This window comes from Rhineura floridana, chromosome 4 (genome assembly GCF_030035675.1).
Source record: "Rhineura floridana isolate rRhiFlo1 chromosome 4, rRhiFlo1.hap2, whole genome shotgun sequence".
NCBI lineage: Eukaryota > Metazoa > Chordata > Lepidosauria > Squamata > Rhineuridae > Rhineura > Rhineura floridana.
Window position 1 is genome coordinate 207,259,315 of NC_084483.1, and position 21,384 is coordinate 207,280,698.

At 45.5% G+C, this 21,384-nt stretch overlaps 1 protein-coding gene and 1 pseudogene across 1 annotated transcript in view; both read left to right on the forward strand.

The window, feature by feature from the left end:
* Positions 1–17,795, forward strand: part of LOC133384565 (uncharacterized) — a 55,840-nt gene extending 38,045 nt beyond the window's left edge. Inside the window, exons 5-6 of the mRNA XM_061626503.1 lie at positions 12,367–13,124; positions 16,521–17,795. Coding sequence (XP_061482487.1) covers positions 12,367–13,124; positions 16,521–16,562 — 800 coding nt within the window. The 3' untranslated portion in view covers positions 16,563–17,795. The remainder of the gene's footprint in view (positions 1–12,366; positions 13,125–16,520) is intronic.
* Positions 17,796–18,161: 366 nt separating this feature from the next.
* On the forward strand, positions 18,162–18,280 carry LOC133384644 (5S ribosomal RNA; annotated as a pseudogene).
* The last annotated feature ends 3,104 nt before the right edge of the window (positions 18,281–21,384 follow it).

Below are 21,384 nucleotides of genomic sequence, written 5' to 3' on the forward strand. Positions count from 1 at the left end.
CAACCTGAATGTGTTCAATACAACTGCCACATTCTCCCTCCATAGTTTAAGGCCGCCTCTGGGAGAGGGAGCAAATCCAGGGCAAGGTATAGCCGTGTCGTGTGATGCAGCCACTTGGAATGTTGTGTAACGAAGACTCCTGTGAAGTTCTGGGGTGGGCCTGCCTTTACAGCGAAGCCTTTGATCCGCCCCTGTCATGTTCTCTTTGATTTGGCTTGCATGGCTCTGCGGCGATACTTACCCTAGTGGAGTGCTCCCCACTGGGCTGATGGCCTTAATGTGAGTGCTGTGGTGGGGTTCCCTCTCTCTGAGGGTCCTGAAATTGCACTCTCTGCTGAGTGCATAAGGCACCTGGAATCTGTTTAACGTGGATTATCCGCCAGATGGAGATGGTAGCTTTTAGGGGACATCTGTGGGATTCTGGCTATGCTGATGCCAGAGAAGAGACTATGGCAGCCTTCCCTCAATGTGGAGCCCACTGGCCCCAGCCAGCACAACAGATGGGAATTGTAATCCAATCCACCTGGAGGCACCAGGTTGGAGAAAGGTGGGCTATGGGTTGGGGCGGAAGGAGTTCCCCTGTAGGGCCGAGGAGGAGCTTTCCTTTTGTGTCTCCTGGCCCCTACCTCTGAGGAGCTCCAAGATCGTTTTGATCTTTATTCCTGAGCTCCACAGAGAGCAAAGAGGACACACTGTTTCTCCTCCGCAGCCACTTTAATACTCAGGGTGCAAAGCGACTATGGATGGACCTCTTTGCAGGTGGAGGGTGGCAAGGCGGAGTTTCCTGCCTTCACTTCTGAGACTGAAAAAAACACCTTGTGTGAGATCGACAGCCTTTGCCAACCTGGTGCCCTGCGGATGTTTTGGACCACAACGCCTATCAGCCCTAGCCAGCTGTAGTCCAAAACATCTGGAGGACACCAGGTTGGCAAAGGCTGGAGAGTAAGGTGCTGGAGGTCTTGCCAGGTTGTTGAGAGGCAAAGAGCAATGGATCCTGTTCTCTACTCAAAGACGCCCAGAAGGAAGACAAAAGGAACATCTGCTTCTGCCCTTTGCCACAACACATTGCATAAAATCAAACCAACGCTTCCAGCTACGCCAGGATTCAGTTAGAACAAACCGACATTGCCCACAGTGACTATCTGACAACAAACTGAACTTCAGACATCTTGGGGGAAAAGTTTAAACAATGTTTTTGCCAGGTGCTGATAGCTCCTCAGTGTTGGTGCCAGCCTAGCCTCCAAGGGAAGAATGTTCCACAAGCAGGGCGCCACCGCTAAGAAGGCTCTCCTCTGAGTTCCCGTCATCCAGACTTCACTAGGTGATGGTACAGCTAAAAGGGGCCTCCCCAGCAGATCTGAACTCACCGGCAGCAGGGCATGCCTTCGCAGTGCTGTGACCCCTGTGCTGTTCTCTTCTCCTTGTAATAATAATAATAATAAATTTAATTTATGTGTCGCCTATCTGGCCAGTGGCCACTCTAGGCGACGTACATACAATAAATATAGCAAAATACAATACAAAAATACAGTGTAATAGTATAAATTATAAAACAAACAATACATAATAGGAGGCATGTAAACAAAAAATATTAAGCCTCCCCAGAAATCCCAAAAGCCTGTTGAAAGAGCCAGGTCTTTAAGGCCTTGCGGAACATATTCAGGGAAGAGATGTGCCGAAGATCTTGTGGGAGGGAGTTCCAGAGGGTGGGGGCCGCCACTGAAAAGGCCCTCTCTCTAGTACCCGCCAATCTAGCTGCTTTGGTTGGCGGGACTGAGAGAAGGCCTTGTGTGGCCGATCTTGTTAGGCGGCATGATTGGTGGCGTTGTAGGCGCTCCTTTAGATAAACTGGGCCGAGACCGTATAGGGATTTAAAGGTTAATATCAACACCTTGAATTGGGCCCGGAAAACAACTGGCCTTCCCTTTGCCTGTGCAGTGGCCCTGAGGTGGGGATCACAAACCCATAGCCCTGATTTTAGGCCAGGCTGCCCAGCCTTTTTGCACTGAGGAAAGGACGAGTCTCTATTTGGGGGAAAAAAGTGCTCGATTGGAGTCTTTCATAGTAAACTGCTTTAGATTCGCCATTGGTCCATTTAGCTCTTTGTTTCCAACACTGACCAGCTGTAGCTCTGCAAGGTTTCAGGCCGGAGTCTTTCCCTTTGTGAGCCAGGCCCTCCCCTTTACCTAGAGATGCTGGGGACTACCTGGGACATTCTGCGTGCCAAACGTCTGCTGTCGGGATGGGCAAATATGTCAATTTCAGTTTATCTCCATTTCTTTCTTTAAAAAAAAACCTCATGAAAATATTCAGCAATTTAGTGTGCATATATCTTAATATGCACATTTTTGTATTTGGTTTTCCCTAATGTGCGCCTTTTTGTATGGTGTTTTCACTAATGCATGCCTTTATATGCACACTTCCCTCTAGCATGTGCATCTTTGTCCATGTTTCTTGACTGGAGAACCACATGGCAAAATTCAGATAAGCATGAATTTCAAAGGATGGCTGCTTCAGTTTACATGTTTTGAAAAGTGTGAATTATGTAAGTTTGCCTTGGAATGGGAACTGGATTGAATTCCTCCCCCCTGTCCTTTGAGCTACACGGCCCCCTCTCCCCATCCCTTTAGTGTGCTGCTGCATGAGCCCAGTGCAGCTCCTCGGATAGCAACAGTTAACGCTGCACTCCAGCACTGGCCACATTTCATTCTTTGCTCCTGCTGTTCCCCCCAGGGACACTAGATCTTCCAGCAGTAATTCAACACCAAACTGCTGTTGGCTGTGCGCAAGGCTAAAAACTGTGGGCTCATGGCCAACAGTGTCTCCAGCGGTGCGAGAAAACCCTTTGTACCACGGTTGAGTCCCCAACTCCCTGGGCATGCAGGCGAGGTCTGCAGAGAGTAAGAAGGGGAGACTTTGTGACTCCTCAGCCTGGAGTTGTGGTGTGCTCCTCTGTGGGATGCAGACGTGAGGTGTGTGTGTGTGGGGGGGTGGGATTTGGACATCCAAAGAGCCATGCCTGATGAGTCATTGTGGTTTCCTCGTGAACAGCTCTGCTGAGAAGCCAGCCAGGCCATTTGGAGAGTTGAGACCGCACTGAGTTGCAGGCAAGCAGGCTGTGCGTTGACACGACTTCCCCACCCTGGCTGGAGATCAAGAACAAACATTTGAGAATGGTGCTCACTGAGCACTTTTTAATCCTGGGGAAGAGAGCCACAATCCCTGTTTGCAAGAAAAGTTGTGCTGGAGGTAGGGCAGGGGAAACAAATTTGGTTCAGTTCACATTTAAAGGTGAACCTTCCTAATCTGCACTTTCCAGAACAAGAGACCCAAAACACAGTCATCCTTTGAAATTTGCACTTCTCTGAAATTTGCAATGCAGTTCTTCCAGGCAAGTAACGTGTGCACAAATGCATATGTTGGGGTAAAGTGGACACAAAAATGCATATATTAGTGAAAATAACACCCCAAAATGCATTATAATAGAGGAAATTGTTTGCTTTTTGACAAATTTGTAGGGCAGTCCAATATCTCAGAGAGGAGGGCGGGTCTCCTGCTCCCCTGGTGCATTCACTATAGCTGCCCAATTTCTCTGCTTTTTAAAGTTTGGTAGAAATATCTGTTGCCTATAGGTACCTTCTTAAACCACTAGGTTTTTTGCCTATTAGTGAACAGAGTGTAGACTCATTGACTTGGAAACAACCCCAAAGGTCAGCTAGTGTAATCCTCTGTGGATGCAGGAAGCTCACTGCTGTAGCACCCCTGACAGGTGGGCATCCAGCCTCTGCATAAATATCTCCTGGCAGCTATGCTGCCTGAGACTGATGGGAGTTGTAGTCCAAAACATCTGGAGAGGGCCATACTGGCTGGGGGCAAGACTGCATAAGATGTTTTTGTTCTTAAATCCCAGTTGTAGATTTAATCCAATGTGAGGATTTAAAGGCTTTGGTAAAATTGCATGTGAAAGAATCAAGTTTGGCAAGTCATAGTATCATAGAATAGTAGAGTTGGAAGGGGCCTATAAAGCCATCGAGTCCAGCTCACTGCAGAAATCCAAATTAAAGCATCCCCGACAGGTGCCAGTCCACCTCTATTGACTATCAGCACAACTTTGAAATATAATTGAAGGGTGGGAACCTATCCTAGGGAAAAAAAACTGGATTTCAGAATTTGAAAAGAATGGTATTCTCAATTTCAGGTTCAAACTTGGGAGAAGAGCATATGTTTTGCAGCCAAAAAGTCCTGGGTTCCATCCTTGCCAGTGTGGTGTAGTGGTTAAAGTGCTGGACTACGACCTGGGAGAGCAGGGTTCGAATCCCCACACAGCCATGAAGCTCACTGGGTGCCCTTGGGCCAGTCATTGCCTCTCAGCCTCAGAGGGAGGCAATGGTAAAACCACCTCTGAATACCGCTTACCATGAAAACCCTATTTGTAGGGTCGCCATAAGTCGGGATAGACTTGAAGGCAGCCCATTTCCATTTTCCATCCTTGCCATCTCCAGGTGGGGTTACTCCTCTGAAGCCCTGGAGAGCTCTTGCCAGTCAGTGTGGAAAATACAGAGCTAGATGGATCAGTGGTCTGACTCAGTATAAGGCAATTTTTTATATTCCTATTTGGGAAGGAGCACAGCTTTGCATCCAGATCCAATCCTGGATATTCACAGCTAGGGCTGGGAGGATGTCTGCCTGATAGAATGGAGAGCCTCTGCCACTCAATGTAGACCATGGAAAGTTACCTGGAAAAATTACCTCATTGTGAGGCAGCTTCACATGTCCATACGCCCAGCTTCACTACATTTTGAATTTGTGCAGTGTTGAATCGCAAGCTGTGTGTTCACATATGTGCCAGCATGTGCGCATGGCATTACAAACTCATCTGTGGCATGCACTTTGCAGCAACAGCAGCTGGTTTGAAGCAGCAGTTTTTCTTCTGGTTTGCCCAGCTGTGGGCACTTCGTCACTGTTGCTACTTTTGGGTAGGATTCAATCACATACCAGCAAATTCAGGCTGCACGGTTATAGCTGATAGGGAGCTCTTGCACAACAAACCCGCTTCCATAAAAGATTGGACTTTCTGCAATGAGGCAAGTGACCAGGGAAATGTGGGATAACACTTGCTTTGATGCACCGTCATCTAACCTCCCTGCAAACAAACCAGAATAAATGCTCAATAAACAGGTTGTCTTGATGTGTCGTGTGATACAAAGGGTGTGTGTGTAGCAGAATAAGCAAGCAGGGATTGCTGGTGTTAACTAGGGATGGAAGGATCTGTCTATTTGGGTACTCTCAGTGCAATTCTGTGCACCTACACCTTCCCTCTGGTCTTTCAGCCTTAGTCCTCGCTTCTCTGCTTCTATCGTTTTTTTTTGGGGGGGGGGGAGAGGAGATTTATTTATTAACTAAATTTTTATTCCGCCCTTCTTCCCAAAAGGAGCCCAGGGCAGCAATGGCGTTTATTATTTATTCATTTAGAATTTTATTTTTTTATGAGAGCCAGGGTGGTGTAGTGGTTAAGGTGTTGGACCTGGGAGACCAGGGTTCGAATCCCCACATAGCCATGAAGCTCACTGGGTGACCTTGGGCCAACTGGTCAAGAACATAAGAACATAAGCAAAGTTCTGCTGGATCAGGCCAGTGGCCCATCTAGTCCAGCATCCTGATCTCGCAGTAGCCAAACAGATGCCCCAATGGGAAGCCCACAAGCAGGGCATGAAAGCAACAGCGCTCTTCCCTCCTGCAGTTTCCAGCAACTGGTGTTTCGTCTTTGGCCATTGGATGGGGCCAGGTTGCTCTCCCCCTTGCCTTGACATCTTTCCAGGGAGAGGGGGGAGGCAGCCTCCCAGTCAGTTTTGGTCCCTTGGCCCAATGACAACAGCCTTTCTCTCCCAGGGCAACACTGAAGCTGGTAGTCACTGTTATGTCAAACTTTAATCAGATCTATGTTTTTAAATTCTAAATGAAACATTGAATTCTTACGGGGTGAGGACGGAAGAGACATTCTTTCAAATAGGGCTTCTCTAGGGAATTGTTGGCGGGATGTTCAAACATCTTGCCGTGACACTTAAAATTTTGTTTAACTGTGAATGTTGAAATTGGGGGGAGGTAGGGAGCGTGTCCAGAAAAACACGTTTGTAGAGAGTAGGGATGGAAGGATCTGTCAGTTTCTCTCAGTTTCTCATTTTTCCTGTCTGAAATTTAGTTCTCTACATTTGCTTTTAAAAAAAAATCCTCATGAAAATTCTTCAGCATTTTAGTGCAATTTCTCCTAATAAACACGTTTTTGTGTGGAGTTCTAACTAATGAACATATTTTTGCAACCAATTTCTCCTAATACAATGCATTTTTGTGCGCTATTTTCATGAATATGTTTCATTGTATGCACACTTTCCCCTACGCGATGCATTTTTGTAAATTTTGGTTGAAGAATTGCATTGCAAAGTTCAGATTTAGCCGGCTTTCAAAGGATGGCTGAGGTTTGGCTCTCATGTTGTTTCAGAAAGTGAAATTTGATAAACTCGTCATTAAATAAGAACTGAATTGTCCTCCATCCCTAGTATTATTTATTTTTTATTATTAATAAAATTAATATATTTTATTTATTTATTAGATTTATATCCCGCCCTTCCTCCCAGAAGGAACCCAGTAGGAGCCCATCTGTTAGTATTAAGAGATGTCAGCACAAAGCAGAAAAATCCCCTTCTGTGTAAGGAAGCCCCAGAGTCCTTGTGCCTTCCTTCCTTCCTCCTTTCTTGGACATCTCCATCCTGTTTACGTTTTTAACATAAGAGGCAGGCGCCTATTTTTAGTTCCTCTTTTAATAATAATAATAATTATGGCTAGTATCAAATCAGCACTAGCAAATCTTCCTCCTGCTAGATAGCAGGAGATTCCCATCCCCTTCTCTTGGTGTGTGTATATATATATGCACATAACACCTCACAAGACTAGAGCCAAACCATTTGAGCCCATAGGACTTGCATAGGTCCCGTTCCTTCCAATGGGGCTTAGGCAATGTCTCAGTAGACGCAGAAGTGGTGACTTCTGAGGTTCTATCACACTGCTTGTTTTCAGAATACTAGAAACTTGAGGGCTAGAAACTTCCTCTTTAAAATGAAAGCTGTGATTCTCAGGATGGTAATGGTTTGGTTGTTGTGTTACAGGCTCCTTTTTACTGAAGGGACAGGATGTGAAATGCATTCAGATGCTGGGATGCCCCTGCCCCTCCTCCCATAGTGGGTTTTACCATCTTGGGGGCAAGAAGGAAATTAGCATATGTTGGTCCAAATACAGGAAAGGCTATTGCTGCTAGCAGTCTTTGAAGGTGTGTGGCCAATCTCAGCTACTCTGATTACATCAGAAGAAGCAGGTGTAGCTGTTGCTGCTGTTATATTCTTCTTGGAATATATATATATATATATAAGACAGTTTAGAAAGCAACAAACAGAACTTCACTCAAGCTAGCTCTGGATCCCTATAAGGATTCCGTTAATCACCTAATATATATATATATATATATATATATATACACGTAATTGTGATTAACCAAACAGAGGTTTTTATTATATTAACAAAACGTTTCAGCTTCCGCCTTCATCAGCTGCCGACATACAAATGCTGTTGCCAAGGTGGCAGTTATAGAGCTTTGAGGATGGAATGCTCAGAGGGGCTTCCTTTGCAGAATGTTTGGTTAATCACAATTATGTTTATATATATATATATAAGGTGGATGGGATGAAGTGTTGGTGAATGATCCTCTTGTAATTATTCCATGTTTAGCACTCCACATTCAATATCATATATATCTCTATTAATATGGCTTGGACTCGATGGCCTTATAGGCCCCTTCCAACTCTATGATTCTAATATTCCCATTTTATAGATGGGGAAGTGAGGCTGAGAAAGAATGGTCTGCCTATTGCCACCCAGAGCTAGGAAAAGAATGAACCAGGATTAGAAATCAGAATTCCTGGCAACACAGCTGGCATGGTGGTGTGGCATACAGGCTGGTGCAGTTTGCACAGGAGAGACAGAACCGAGAAAGATCCAGGCCAGGCAATAGTTTAACTGTAAACTGTTGATGTGTAACCATTATAGTTTGTCCTGAAGCCCAAGCTAGGTTGTCAGTTTTTTGGAAGACACTGACCAGAGATTTGGCCTGCTAAACTGAGAGGGATTTGGTTGCAATGGGACATGTGAGGTGGTACTCCCAGAGCAGAGCGCTAGTGAAATTCATGAATACAATCGCAAATAGCTTCTCTTTGTTCTGTGCAATTTCAGCAAGAGCCGGTGGTTTGTGCTTTACACCTTTAGGAGGGCAGTGCTCTTTTGCTGCCCAGACCTTGGTGACTTTGGGTTTTATGGTTTGGCATCGCTCTTTTCCGCTGCGCCTTCTTTCAAGGGAGCCAAGGGCTGTCACCCCCTCCTAGTCCTTAGGGTGGCCTTGGATCAAGCATGCTCTTTAGCTCAGTGGGAGAGCATCTGCTTTGCATGCGGAAAGTCCCAGGTTCAATCCCAGCATCTCTAGGTAGGGCTGGGAAAAGACTCCCCATCTGAAACCTTGGAGAGGAACTGCCAGTCAGTGTAGACGATATAGGGCTAGATGGACCAACGGTCTGCTTTGGTATAAGGCACTTCCTAGGTTCCTAAATAAAACCAGAATAACTAAGGCTGTGAACCCACTAGTGGCCTACAGCAAAGTGTTTCCATTAGTCACACCTGGAGGGGGAATGGGTTGATCTGCCGATCAGTTGCAAAATCTCTTTGAAGCTGAATTTTTTTTAAAAAACCGCACTCAAGCTGCTTCCATCAGGTTTTGCAGGGGTTTGACTAGTAATGTGTGCCCCCGTTGTCAGAAAAGAAAGGCAGAGGTGCATTGGAACTGGCAGAACAGGGAGGGTGTCTCTATCCTAAGACTCTGCTGCAGTCATTTTAAAGTGAACTCCACGTATGACATGTGGGGCCGGTTCTGTGGTTCAAGGCAGCTGCGAGCCTTTCTGAATTGGAGCCATGAGGAGGAGGTGAGGGGGTTAACCTCCCCCCCGTGGTGTCTCCTTGATCAACGCCCCCCCTCTCCCCAAACTAGTGTTAGCTCCATGGGGTGGGTGGGGAGGGAACTATAGTCACAGCCTCTAAAGTCTCTCTGGTTCACAGCCAACCCACTAGACATAGGTGCTCTTAGTTATTTTCTCTTTTGGAGAGAGAACCTGTTAGGCAAGTATCTTTGCCAGACACTCCAATTGACAGCTTTTGCAAACAGTGTTGGAACCTGCTTCTTAGCTTAATACTTAGCAAAAGGAACAGACTTATTACCAGCCCTGGCACTCCGCCAAATGAACATTGATCTTGCTGTGATAGGAAGAATAGCCTAGGTACAAAAAACGGGGGGGGGGGAGAGGAAATAAAAGGGTGGATTCTGCCCCTCCCACTCTCAGGCGTTCCTTGTGGAGTGTGAAATAAATGGGGGCAACGCCCCTCTTGAGGCTGCTTGCCACATTGTGGGGCCAGAGTTTGCTTTGCAGAAAACCTGAATTGTAACAGCAGGATCAAAGGCTTATGTGCTCTTGGAGATGATGGTGGGAAACGGCTATAGAAGCTTTGCAAGTATAGCTGCTTGATCCTCTGTCCACCCACCTTCCCCTCCACCCCCAGTGCCACACCTTACGTCCGTCCCTCATCCTGCCTAGGTGATGGTCCCCACAGCGCTGTTGTGGTTGAGCACATTGCTGCTTATAAAGCCTCGATGCTCTTTTCTGTCACGCATTCATGAGTATTGCGCAAACGTGAGAGTTTTGATTGAAGAAAATTATTATTGATCTCAAAGGGGACTATCCCCTGGTCATGGAGATGTATGGCATGGGGCATTCCAAAGCTTATTTTGGGGCTCAGGGGTGTATAAATCTGAGCTCTAGTTTATGATTCCTGCATTTCAAACATTTGTGCAAACATTTCAGACATTAGTAACCAAGTTCAGAACTGACTGTCAGGAACACCTCCCCCACAATTGTCACTTAAATGACAACTTAAAATATATTTATTTATTCAGGCCTTTGGTACAGAGCTAGAGTGGAGTTTATTATTCATTAAAGAGATTTCTTACCTGCCCTTCACCATCAGGTCACAGGAGGGGTTTCGCGTTACAACGGAGGTTCCCAGACTGTGATCTGTGGACCACCGCTGGTCCATGAACTTCCTTCAGGTGGTCACCACTATGCCCACATGAAATATTTATAATTTTAATTGCATTGTTATTGCTTCTTTAATTTCTTACATGATTATATCATATTTTATTGTATTTCAGTTTCAATTCTTTGGAATGCAAATTGTAATACAATAAAATACAATATATAAGAAAGAAAAGAAGCAATTAAAATACAATTAAAAAGCAAATAGCATCTAGCACAGCGCATCACAACAGACAGAAAAGCCATTCAGTGGTCTGCTAAGACCCTCAGCAATTTTCAAGAGGTCCATTAGGAAAAAAGTTTGGGAATCATTGAGGTACAGCTATATAATCATGTAACATCAAAGTCCAATCAAACAATGTGTGTCAAACAATAGCGGAGGGGCCACAGAAACCACACAAATCTTACCGTATCAAAAGGCCAGAGGTGGACCTTCAGCAAAGGACGGAGACTATATAAGAGGATACTTGGCTTATCTCTACACCTGAACATCAAAAAGACTAAAGTAATGACAACAGAAGATTTATGTAACTTTAAAGATGACAATGAGGATCTTGAACTTGTCAAGGAGTATCAATACCTTGGCACAGTCATTAACCAAAATGGAGACAATAGTCAAGAAATCAGAAGAAGGCTAGGACTGGGGAGGGCAGCTATGAGAGAACAAGAAAAGGTCCTCAAATGCAAAGATGTATCACTGAACACTAAAGTCAGGATCATTCAGACCATGGTATTCTCGATCTCTATGTATGGATGTGAAAGTTGGATAGTGAAAAAGCTGATAAGAGAAAAATCAAGGCATTTGAAATGTGGTGTTGGAGGAGAGCTTTGTGCATACCATGGACTGCGAAAAAGACAAATAATTGGGTGTTAGAACAAATTAAACCAGAACTATCACTAGAAGCTAAAATCATGAAACAGAGGTTATCAAACTTTGGACACATAGTGAGGACATGATTCACTAGAAAAGGCAATAAATAATGCTGGGAAAAACAGGGGGGAGTAGAAAAAGAGGAAGGCCAAACAAGAGATGGGTTGATTCCATAAAGGAAGCCACAGACCTGAACTTACAAGATCTGAACAGGGTGGTTCACGACAGATGCTCTTGGAGGTCGCTGATTCATAGGGTCGCCATAAGTTGTAATCGACTTGAAGGCACATAGCAACAACAAAACTATGGGAAGGAAATATGGGGAAGGGCCATCGCTCAGGGTCAGAGCATCCACTTTGCATGGAGAAAGTCCCAAGTTCAATCCCCAATGGCATCTCTGGGTAGGGCAGGGAAAGAGTCCCTGCCTGAAATCCTGGAGAGCCACTGCCAGTCAGTGTAGGCAATACTGAGCTAGATGAGCCAATGCTCTGACTCAGTAGAAGGCGGCTTCCTTGGTTCCTATATTCCACAATTTGGAAGCTGCTATAGTTGGAATCGTTTAATATTCCAAGCTTGCTGCTTTGTATTTTATTGTTGATGATGTTTTTATTGTTTTATACTGACTGTATTTTTATATTTATTGTTAGTTGCTCTGGTTCCTGTGAGAGGCAGGGCAGGAAATAATAATAATAATAATATTCATTCATTCATTGGTGATCACTCGAGGCCGAGTAAGATTGTCTTCCAAGATAAGGTCTTTAACAGTGGGCCTGTCAGTGACTGTGGAGGCCAGTTCTGGATCCACACAGCCTCTAATAATAATAAACAATAACAAATAATAATCACCCCTCCCTCAATGCATCCTTTGATATTTGCATACCTGGAATAAGTCAGAATTGCGGGCGGACGCACGCACGCACACACAGACACACACACAAAACTCTGGTTGGCAGCTCATTATATAAGTGACATGCTGTGAAGATGAAGCATGATCTCATTCTGTTCTTCTCTTGCAGCTGCACGTGACACTTTCTCAAATTCTTGCTCAGTCTGCTCTTCCAATCAGACAGCAGCCAAGTTCTGGATTTCCCATCCTGAGCTGGCAATATCACTCTGGCCCGATATGCACATTTCGCCTAAAAGTTCTACTTCAGCTTCCTGCTTGTTGTGTTAGCTTTCTTCTTGCAGTGAGCTTTTTTGTTTCAAGGGGTATTTACGTATGAAATGCATTTATAAATATTGGGTACATTTCCTAAATCTCCCCCCCCCCAAAAAAGAGCATTTAAAGTACAATTAAAATGTCTTTATCCACAGGTACCTCCTTGCCTGGACATCATGCTAAGAGGGAAACAAATGGTTTGGCTGCACACCTTCAGCACGGAAATGCAAACTCTCCAAAAGGCATGCACCCAGTTAGCCAAAACCTTCAAAGGCTGGACAAGACCAGAAAATTTGATACGGACCATCTGGGAGTCTTGGGACCCTCACAAGCATCATCATGTCCAAACAAAACATCTCCGAACTCGCTGCAGTTCCGGAAGCTCCCTCTGACACCGAAGGAGGCCCATGTATCTAGACTGGAGCCACTGAGCCAGAGCACAGAGAGCCAAGTTTATGAAAGCATCCGTGATGAAGAAAGGGAGTTGCGTACCAGGGACTGGTCACAAGGGAAGGAGAGCTCTGGTTTGCCAGCCGAGAGCAGCTCAAGCTGTGTTGCAGCAGGGGATCACTTGGCAGGCTCTGCTGAATCAGGTCGGAAGGATGCAAGGACTGCAGGGGCTAATGTCATGCCTAGCAGTGGGCCAGGGCAGCTGGCTACAGCCCTGCAGGGCAGGGTGTCACAGGGCCAGTTGTGGGAAGCTACACCCGAGGGAGAGGCTCCGGTCCAGCCCGCCTGTGACATGGAGAAGAGGCTAAGCGCCATGTATGCTCGAGTGTGCAAGAGGCCGAAGGCGTCGCAGCCTGCGAACCACAGCAAGCCCACGGAGCAGGAAGAGGAAGAGCCTCCGCCCCTCCCAGAGAAGCACTTTGAGATTATCTATGAGAGCCTGAACCTTGACGCCGAGATGCAGGTAGGCTGCCTTGTGGGAGCAGGCCCCACGATGCCCAAGGGTACGCACGTGTGAATTGGCCATTGCAAATAATATTGTTGTTTTGTTGTTGTTATGTGCCTTCAAGTCAATCACGACTTATGGCGACCCTGTGAATCAGTGACCTCCAAGAGCATCTGTCATGAACCACCCTGTTCAGATCTTGTAAGTTCAGGTCTGTGGCTTCCTTTATGGAATCAATCCGTCTCTTGTTTGGTCTTCCCCTTTTTCTACTCCCTTCTGTTTTCCCCAGCATTATTGTCTTTTCCAGTTAATCATGTCTTCTCATGATGTGTTCAAAGTAAGATAACCTCAGAATGTTGATGCGTTCCATTTCTTGCTTGACAATTTCTAACTTTCCCTGGTTCACGCTTCTCACATTCCATGTTCCTATTGTGTGTGTTGTACAACTCCGGATTCTCCTTTCACATCTATGCGCATCAGCCTCTTGGCTTCCTTTTGGCTTTGACCCAGCTGCGTCATTAGTCACAGCGCTACTCGTACTTGTCCTTTGTTCTTCTCCAGTAGCTCAGTGAGTGTCTTCTGACCTGGGTGTCTCATCTATCAGCACTATCTCGTGTTGCATTTTGGATACTCTGTTCATAGGGTTTTCATGGTAAGAGGTATTCAGAGGTGGTTTACCATTGCCTTCCTCTGAGTTTGGATGCATCTTAGTCTGGTGTCTCAGCTTTGACCATTCCGCCTTGGGAGTCTAGCCTCTTGGTCTAGACTCCTGACGGCATTGCTCTTAGCTTCTACAACACTCTCAGTCTGTGAGTTCAAATCCCCGCTCGTGTCTCCTGGGTGTCGAGGGCCAGCTAAAGATCACCCCACAGCGAGTGGCGAAGGGGTTATGTGCCCTGCCACCTGTGCAGCCATGGGCAAGTTGCATAGTCCCAAGGAGCCCAGTTGCCCCCCAGTTGGCAGTTACAGATGAGAAAGGGGCTGGCTTGTGCAGCTGTGGCAAGCTGAGCAGGCCCTTGCCAGCTGGGGAGGACTAGCCTCAGAGAGAGGCAATGGTAAACCCCCTCTGAATACTGTTTACCGTGAAAACCCTATACACAGGGTCGCCATAAGTTGGGATCGACTTGAAGGCAGTCCATTTCCATTTTTCATACAAATTTTAACTGGCGTTGCCATCTAAGCCAAAAATTGTAGTCACCAGCCCCCATATCTGGGGAGGCCTATTTAATTAATTAACCAAATTTATATACTGCTTGTATAGTACAGTGGGGAGGACAGCCTGGCTGGGAGTCTAGAGTCTGCAAGTTCAAATCCCTGCTCTTGTCTCCTGGGCGTCAAGGGCCAGCTAAAGATCACCCCACAGGGAGTGGCCCAGGGGTTAAGCGCCCTGCCACCTGTGCAGCTGTGGGCAAGCGGCATAGTGCCAAGGAGCCCAGTTGCCCCCCAGCTGGCAGTTGTGGACAAGAAAGGGGCTGGCTTGTGCAGCTGTGGCAAGCTGAGCAGGCCCTAGCCAGCTGGGGAGGACTAGCCTCAGAGGGAGGCAATGGTAAACCCCCTCTGAATACCACTTACCATGAAATCCCTATTCATAGGGTCACCATAAGTCGGGATCGACTTGAATGCAGTCCATTTCCATTTTTCCAATAGTTATTATGTTCCCCATATGTTAGTTGTGTCAATATTGTACCGTATTTAAGAGGACATCTTATCTAAGTACTTTCTGTTCTGCTCTAAAATAAGAGTTTTTTTTAAAAAAAATGTATTTAACTTATATTTGAAATATGAAATGGTATATAAATTACATAAATATAATAAAATAAATAAGCATGCTGCTTGTCTTGGGATAATACCCCTGAGCTCATTTCAACCTCTGTTTTGATGGATATTCAGCATGTGACTCAGAGGCTGAAGTGAGCTGATAAAAGGCTTGACAGCTTCTGGTGAAACGAAGGAGGTCTTGACTCGCCCACCTTTCACCTTGGAATTAAGTGATTAACTAAGGTAACATTGTCCAGATTTCTATCAGTGCAGGGTAGAGCTCACAGCTGCGTAGAGAGATGCCGTGATCTGTAAGCAGTATTTTTATTTATTTGATCATTGTTTAGAAAATGCCCTGCTTTTCTTTATAAAATTAATGGATGGACAGATAGCTGGATAGACAGGAACCACAATGTACGAATTTTTACAGAATGAATGTACTATATACCAGTGCAATCATAAAAATAAACCAAATATATATGATATCAATTATTATGTGTTTTATCTGCTTTAAAATATTGTAATTTTAAAGGCAACAATGGAATTAAAATAAAACGTACATGAAATCCAGCTTTAAAACCAGCATCAACAAAACAATTTAAATCTTAAATACAAGTTGTTAAGTGCAGAAACCAGCAAGACAGTAGAGGGAGGGGGAACCTTTCTGCCTCCATGAGCCCTGTGCATGCCATGGTGGAGTCCTTTGCCCCCTGCGTGTCTTCCAGGGCACACACTTGGTCTAAGCAGAGGACTGGCCAGGTCTTTTGACCTCCTGTGGTAGTGAAGACTGAGACCAGACCAAACCACATAGTGCTACAGAGAAGACTGATTGTGGTGTGTGTAGATGCGGCTGCTTTTCAGGCAGAGTTGTCCGCCACTCCTGATCTTCCCAGTGGAGAATGCCAAGTTCCCTGGAAGACAACTTAACAGCCGCTTCTCTAGCGTTTTTCGTAGCTCTTCACACTCCTACCGTAGCAAGCCATGTGTTGTTGTTTTTATGGGGGCCCCTTACATAATACCCTGTGGCTTGGGGAAAGGGGAAAGGGAGGACCCACAGCTCAGTGGCAGACCACTTGCTGGGCATGCAGGAAGGTTCAGTCCCTGGCATCTCCACCGAGAATGATTTAAGGCGATAGACCTGGTGGTAGGTCTGCTTTCTCCAGCGCCCTGGAAAGGTGCCACCAATAAGAGAACACAGCGGTGGATTAAATGAACCAAGAATCTGACTCTGGGTAGGAAAGCTTCATCTACTATGTATTTTTGGAAATTTATTTCTCTGTTTGTCTATGCATTTGGACACGTCTTTAGACATTGTAACCAAATTTTGCACAATGGTTCCTGAGATTAAGGAGCAGGTTTTTATGTTGGGGTACATTTGGATACCATTTTGAATCAAGATGGCGGACTGAGCCTTTCAAAATGGGGCTGATGTTAACCAAATATAAGTTGTCGTAGCCAAAATCTGCATCGTAGTTCCTGAGACGAACTGTTTTTTAGCGACTGATTTCAAAACTGCACTGATTTGTTGTTGTTGTTTCTTAGCATCCCTGAGCAATGCTGGACACTTCCCACAATGCAAGGGAAGGCCGGCAATGGATGACAAGCAGCAGGCATGACATAAAACCTCGGGCTTTTCTTCTTTCTCTCTTTCTGCAGGGAGGTGAGATGCCAAGTGTTGGAGTCCCAGCAGAGGCATGAACCAGGGTAGCCATGAGGGAGGACCAGAGTGGGAAACCTTTTGAGGCACAAAAAGCATTTCAGGAGCTGCTGGACCGTCTGCTGCTCTTCAACCTGAGAGAGCCAGTGTGGTGTAGTGGTTCAGGTGCTGGACTACGACTTGGGAGACCAGGGTTCGAATCCCCACACAGCCATGAAGCTCCCTGGGTGACCTTGGGCCAGTCACTGCCTCTCAGCCTCAGAGAAAGGGAATGGTTACCCCCCTCTGAATACCGCTTACCATGAAAATCCTATTCGTAGGGTCGCCATAAGTAGGAATTGACTTGAAGGCAGTCCATTTCCATTTCCAAAGCTCACCAATAACAATATTGGTCAAGGAACAATATCCAGTCACATCACATCCAAATGTAGCCCCAAGGATGACATTACTACCTCCCTTGCAACCACTCTTCTCCGCCCCCCCCCAGTATTTTATACCTAAATGCAAAAAAGCCAGATGGTCCCTCAGAGTTCTTCTGGAAGCAGCTCCATTGTGAGGGTCCCAGGGCTGGAGGGGGAGGGAAAGCAGGTGGAAACAGCGCCCCCCTGATGGCAAATCCAGAGTCTCTTCCCCCACCATGGGACATATCTGCATTGAGAAATGTGCCCTCTTGCAGACTCTGCTATGTCTTGAAAGTCTTTAAAGTAAATGTTGCAACCGTTTTTAAGAAATATTTTCTGTGGAGTGTATTAAAACAACTGCAATGCAGCAATCATACATTTTTTCTTCTTCTTTGTTTTTTAAACGTTTTGAACGGGCAAGGAAATTCCATGTTGCAATCAGGTGTCGGCCCTGCAGTGACTCTGAGGGGGAGTGACTGAGAGGGACAGAGAACACAGGAATGCCCCTGAAACCTTGGAGGCTGCCTTGGGCCAAGTCAAGCCATCTGTCCTTGTAACTCCGTTTTCACTGCCTGGAAGTGGCTTCAGACAGGGGTCTTCCTTCCTTGCCCCACCAGAAATGCTAGTGGTTGACCTTCACACCTTCTGCATGCAGAAAAGATGCTCTGCCACTGAGGTGTGGTTCTTCCCTGAGAGGGAAGAGTGAGATGCCGCAGGAAAACAAGACACAGGCTGTTTGGGACATAGGAATGGAGGAGTAATTCGATTCGGTTTGCATGTGGAGCTGAATCTATCAAATCTGCACTTTCTAAAATAATATGAGAGCTGAAACATAGCCATCCTTCAAAATTTGCACCGATCTGAATTTTGCAATGCAGCTCTTCAACCAGGGTTTACAAAAGTGCGTGTAGTAGGGGGAAAAGTGCATAAAAATGAATATATTATATATTTATTCAACCTATATCCGATTCCCGCCCTTCCTCCCAGTAGAAGACATGGGCAGCGAACAAACACACTAAAAACACTCTAAAACACCATGAAAACAGACCTTAAAATATATTACAACAAAACATCCTGAAAAACATATTAAAACAAAAAATCTTTAAAAACAACTTTTAAAATATATATATATTAGTGAAAGTAAGATACCAAAATGCAGTACATTAGGAGAAATTGCTTGCAAAAATGTGTACATTAGTCAAAACTGCATAGAAAAAATGTGCTTATTACAAGAAATTCACCTATGAGCATACTACCCTGAACACGCTGGATCTCGTCTGCTCTTGGAAGCTAAGCAGGGTCAGGCCTGGTTAGTACTTGGATGGGAGACTGCCTGGGAATCCCAGGTGCCGTAGGCTTAGAGGAAGGCAATGGTCAACCACCTCTGAATACCTCTTACCATGAAAACCCTAATTCATAGGGTCACCATAAGTTGTAATCAACTTGAAGGCATATAACAACAAACAAGAAATTCACTCTAAAATGCTGAAGAATATACATGGGGATTTTTATTTTGTTTTTTGCAAATTGTTGCAGAAATGTGGAGAAATGAGTTTAAGATGAGAAAAATGAGAAACTGAGAAAACCAAAATGGACAGATCTGTCCATCCCTGTCTGGACACCTTCAGATGACAGAACATACAGCTGCCCGTGAATCAAAGCAATAGCCTGCTGTTGAAACAGTCTCCTTGCCCTAGGTTTAGGAATGAATGGATTTGCGTGTGAGAGAAAGAGAGAAGCCTTTGGAACTTTATTCACTTATGTGATCTCAGGACAACAGTCCTGTGTTCAAGGCCTACTTCTCATTGAGGTGGGCTACCTCTTCAGGCTGCAGGTGGGTGGCCACATGGCTGACTGCTCCTCCGTGCAAAATCAAGTGGCCAGCTCCCTGCACATTGATAACTAGCATGAGGAGAATTAGGCCTGAATCTGCCACAAATGTTAAAGTATTTGGGGTGAAGGATTCCAGAGGGTTCTCTCTACCAGGCCATAGGATGGCCACTGAGAGTAATAAACGTTTGGGGAACATATTTCTACCCATGATTAGGAAAGGTATAAGAATGTAACAGCAGCCGTCAGGCCAAAGGGAGCCCATCTAGTCCAAGAGTGTTCTTGCACTCGGGTCCTGCTTGCGGGCTTCCCCCAGGCACCTGGTTGGCCACTGTGAGAACAGGATGCTGGACTAGATGGGCCACTGGCCTGATCCAGCAGGCTCTTCTTATGTTCTTATGTTCTTAACACCCTGTTCTCACAGTAGCCAAGTGGGAAGACATGAGCACAACCATACTCTCCACACTTGTAATTCCTTTTAGCCGTCCATTTATATGAATAAAGGCAAGGGAGCCAAGGCCAGGTGTTACCACATCCATGCCAACAGTAGCTCCCTCTACACCAGAAGAAGAGCCCTACAGCTAGATCAGGCCAGTGGCCTATCTAGTCCTGCATCCTGCACCACTCACAGTGGCCAACCAGATGCCCCAATGCGGGGCCTCTAAGCAGGACCCGAGTGCAACAGCACCTCTCCCCATTTGCAGTTCCCAGCAACTGGTAACTGCTTCAGACAGTGGAAGCAGAACATGGCCATTGTGGCTAATAGCCATTGGCAGCCTCACCCCCCAAGAAGAATGCCAAGACTTACGTTACATGAGTCATGTGGTCACGGTAGTCTTTCAGTTTGTGAAATGGCTGTTATCAGTCATCATGTGAGAGATTAGCATAAGGACATAAGATCAGGCTGATGTGGCTCAGTTTACAGAAGATATTTCAAACCTTGGCTTGGCAGTGTACTCCCTGGGTGATCTCAGGGAATTGAGTCTCAGTTCACATCTGTAAAATAGGCACAACACAGGCCTGCCACATGAAGTTGTGAACTGTCATACTTTTGTGTAGCTTGAATTCACGTCAAGCGGTTTTGCACAGAAGAACTTCCCAGTGGATTATGCTCCTGATACCAAATTTGTAAATATTTGGACTGTGTACACACCACACATTTAAACCACATTTAAACATCATGACTTCCTCCAAAGAATCCTGGGAATCGTAGTTTACTCCTCACAAAGTTACAGTTCCTGGCACCCTTAACAAACTACAGTTCCCAGGATTCTTTGGGCTCCAAACGTGCTTTCAATGTATGGTGTGTTCGTAGCCTTGGTTAATGATTCACAGACCATCTTATTAAGCTTGGATGTTGAGATGAGAGGCGCATGATTATTCTTTAACATTTTATGACCTTTAGTCGTAAATAAAAATCATAATAATAATTTGTTTTCAACAGCTAGTTGCACTCTAGGAATCAAATAAGAATGCATTTGAATTGCAGGCGGTGTCCCCCCCATGTAGCCCTTCCCTCAATACTCTGACATCAATGAGGCCATTGTCTTCTGCCCCAATTTCGCTCTCTCCTCTCCCCTCCATCCCAAACACTTTTTCTGAGCGCCGGCTGCTATCTGTCTTGCAGACCAAGAAAGGGAGACTATGTTAAGGCACTGTAGGCTGGACCCTGTCACAGAAACAAAGGGAGGCCATTCAGAAATGGGCTCCTGGGTACCCCAGACGTTATGGTCCTTCCTGGGTGACTGGCTGCCCCAGAGCACAGGAAATGGGGGGGGGGGAGACAGGAAATGGCTGAATCTGGCAATTACAGTTTCACATTCTCATGTTTCCACTCTTAAGTTCACTGCCCCACATTTTCACACCAGTTTGCAATTTTTTTAAAAGAAAAGTTCTCACAAAAATTTGTCAGCATTTTAGTGCAAATTTATCCTAATATTAACATTGATGTATGCAATTATATGCACATTTTTGCAAAGCCATTTTCTCCAATGTAATGCATTGTTGTATGTTATTTTCACTAATATAATGCGCACTTTACCTCAGTACATGCATTGTGTACACATTACCTGGCTGGAGGCCTGCATTTCAGAATTTGGAGAACTGCAAATTTCAAAGGATGCCTGTCTTTCGCTTCTCGTACTGTTTTGGAAAGTGCAGATTCTGTAAGTTTGCCTTCAAATGTGAGCTGGATCCAATTTCTCCCACGTTCCTAACTGGGGACAGACAGCAGATCTTAGGAGAGCTAAAAGTGAGACGACAGAACCTCCATCCTTCTCTTTGCCATGGAAACTTGTTCCCTGTCTTCCAGCTCTTTGCTTGGGACTTAAATGGGTTCTGCAGGTTTCTGAAAGGGTACAAACCCCCAGATCCCCTCGTCCACCTGAGATGACAATGGGATGAGTACCTGGACCGCAGGTGATGATGCCTCTTTCATATCAGCCTTTGACACTCTGCAAAGCTGCAGTTTGTCCCCAGTTTGTGATGGGCAGAATCTTGATTTTGGGACATGCAGCAGAGCCTGTTCGCACAAGCCCCTCTAAACAATATGGGACTACCTTACAGGGTGTTTGCGTCAAGATGACTGGGATTACTCATACACCTGAAAAGGGTTAGCGAGCATGTAAAAATA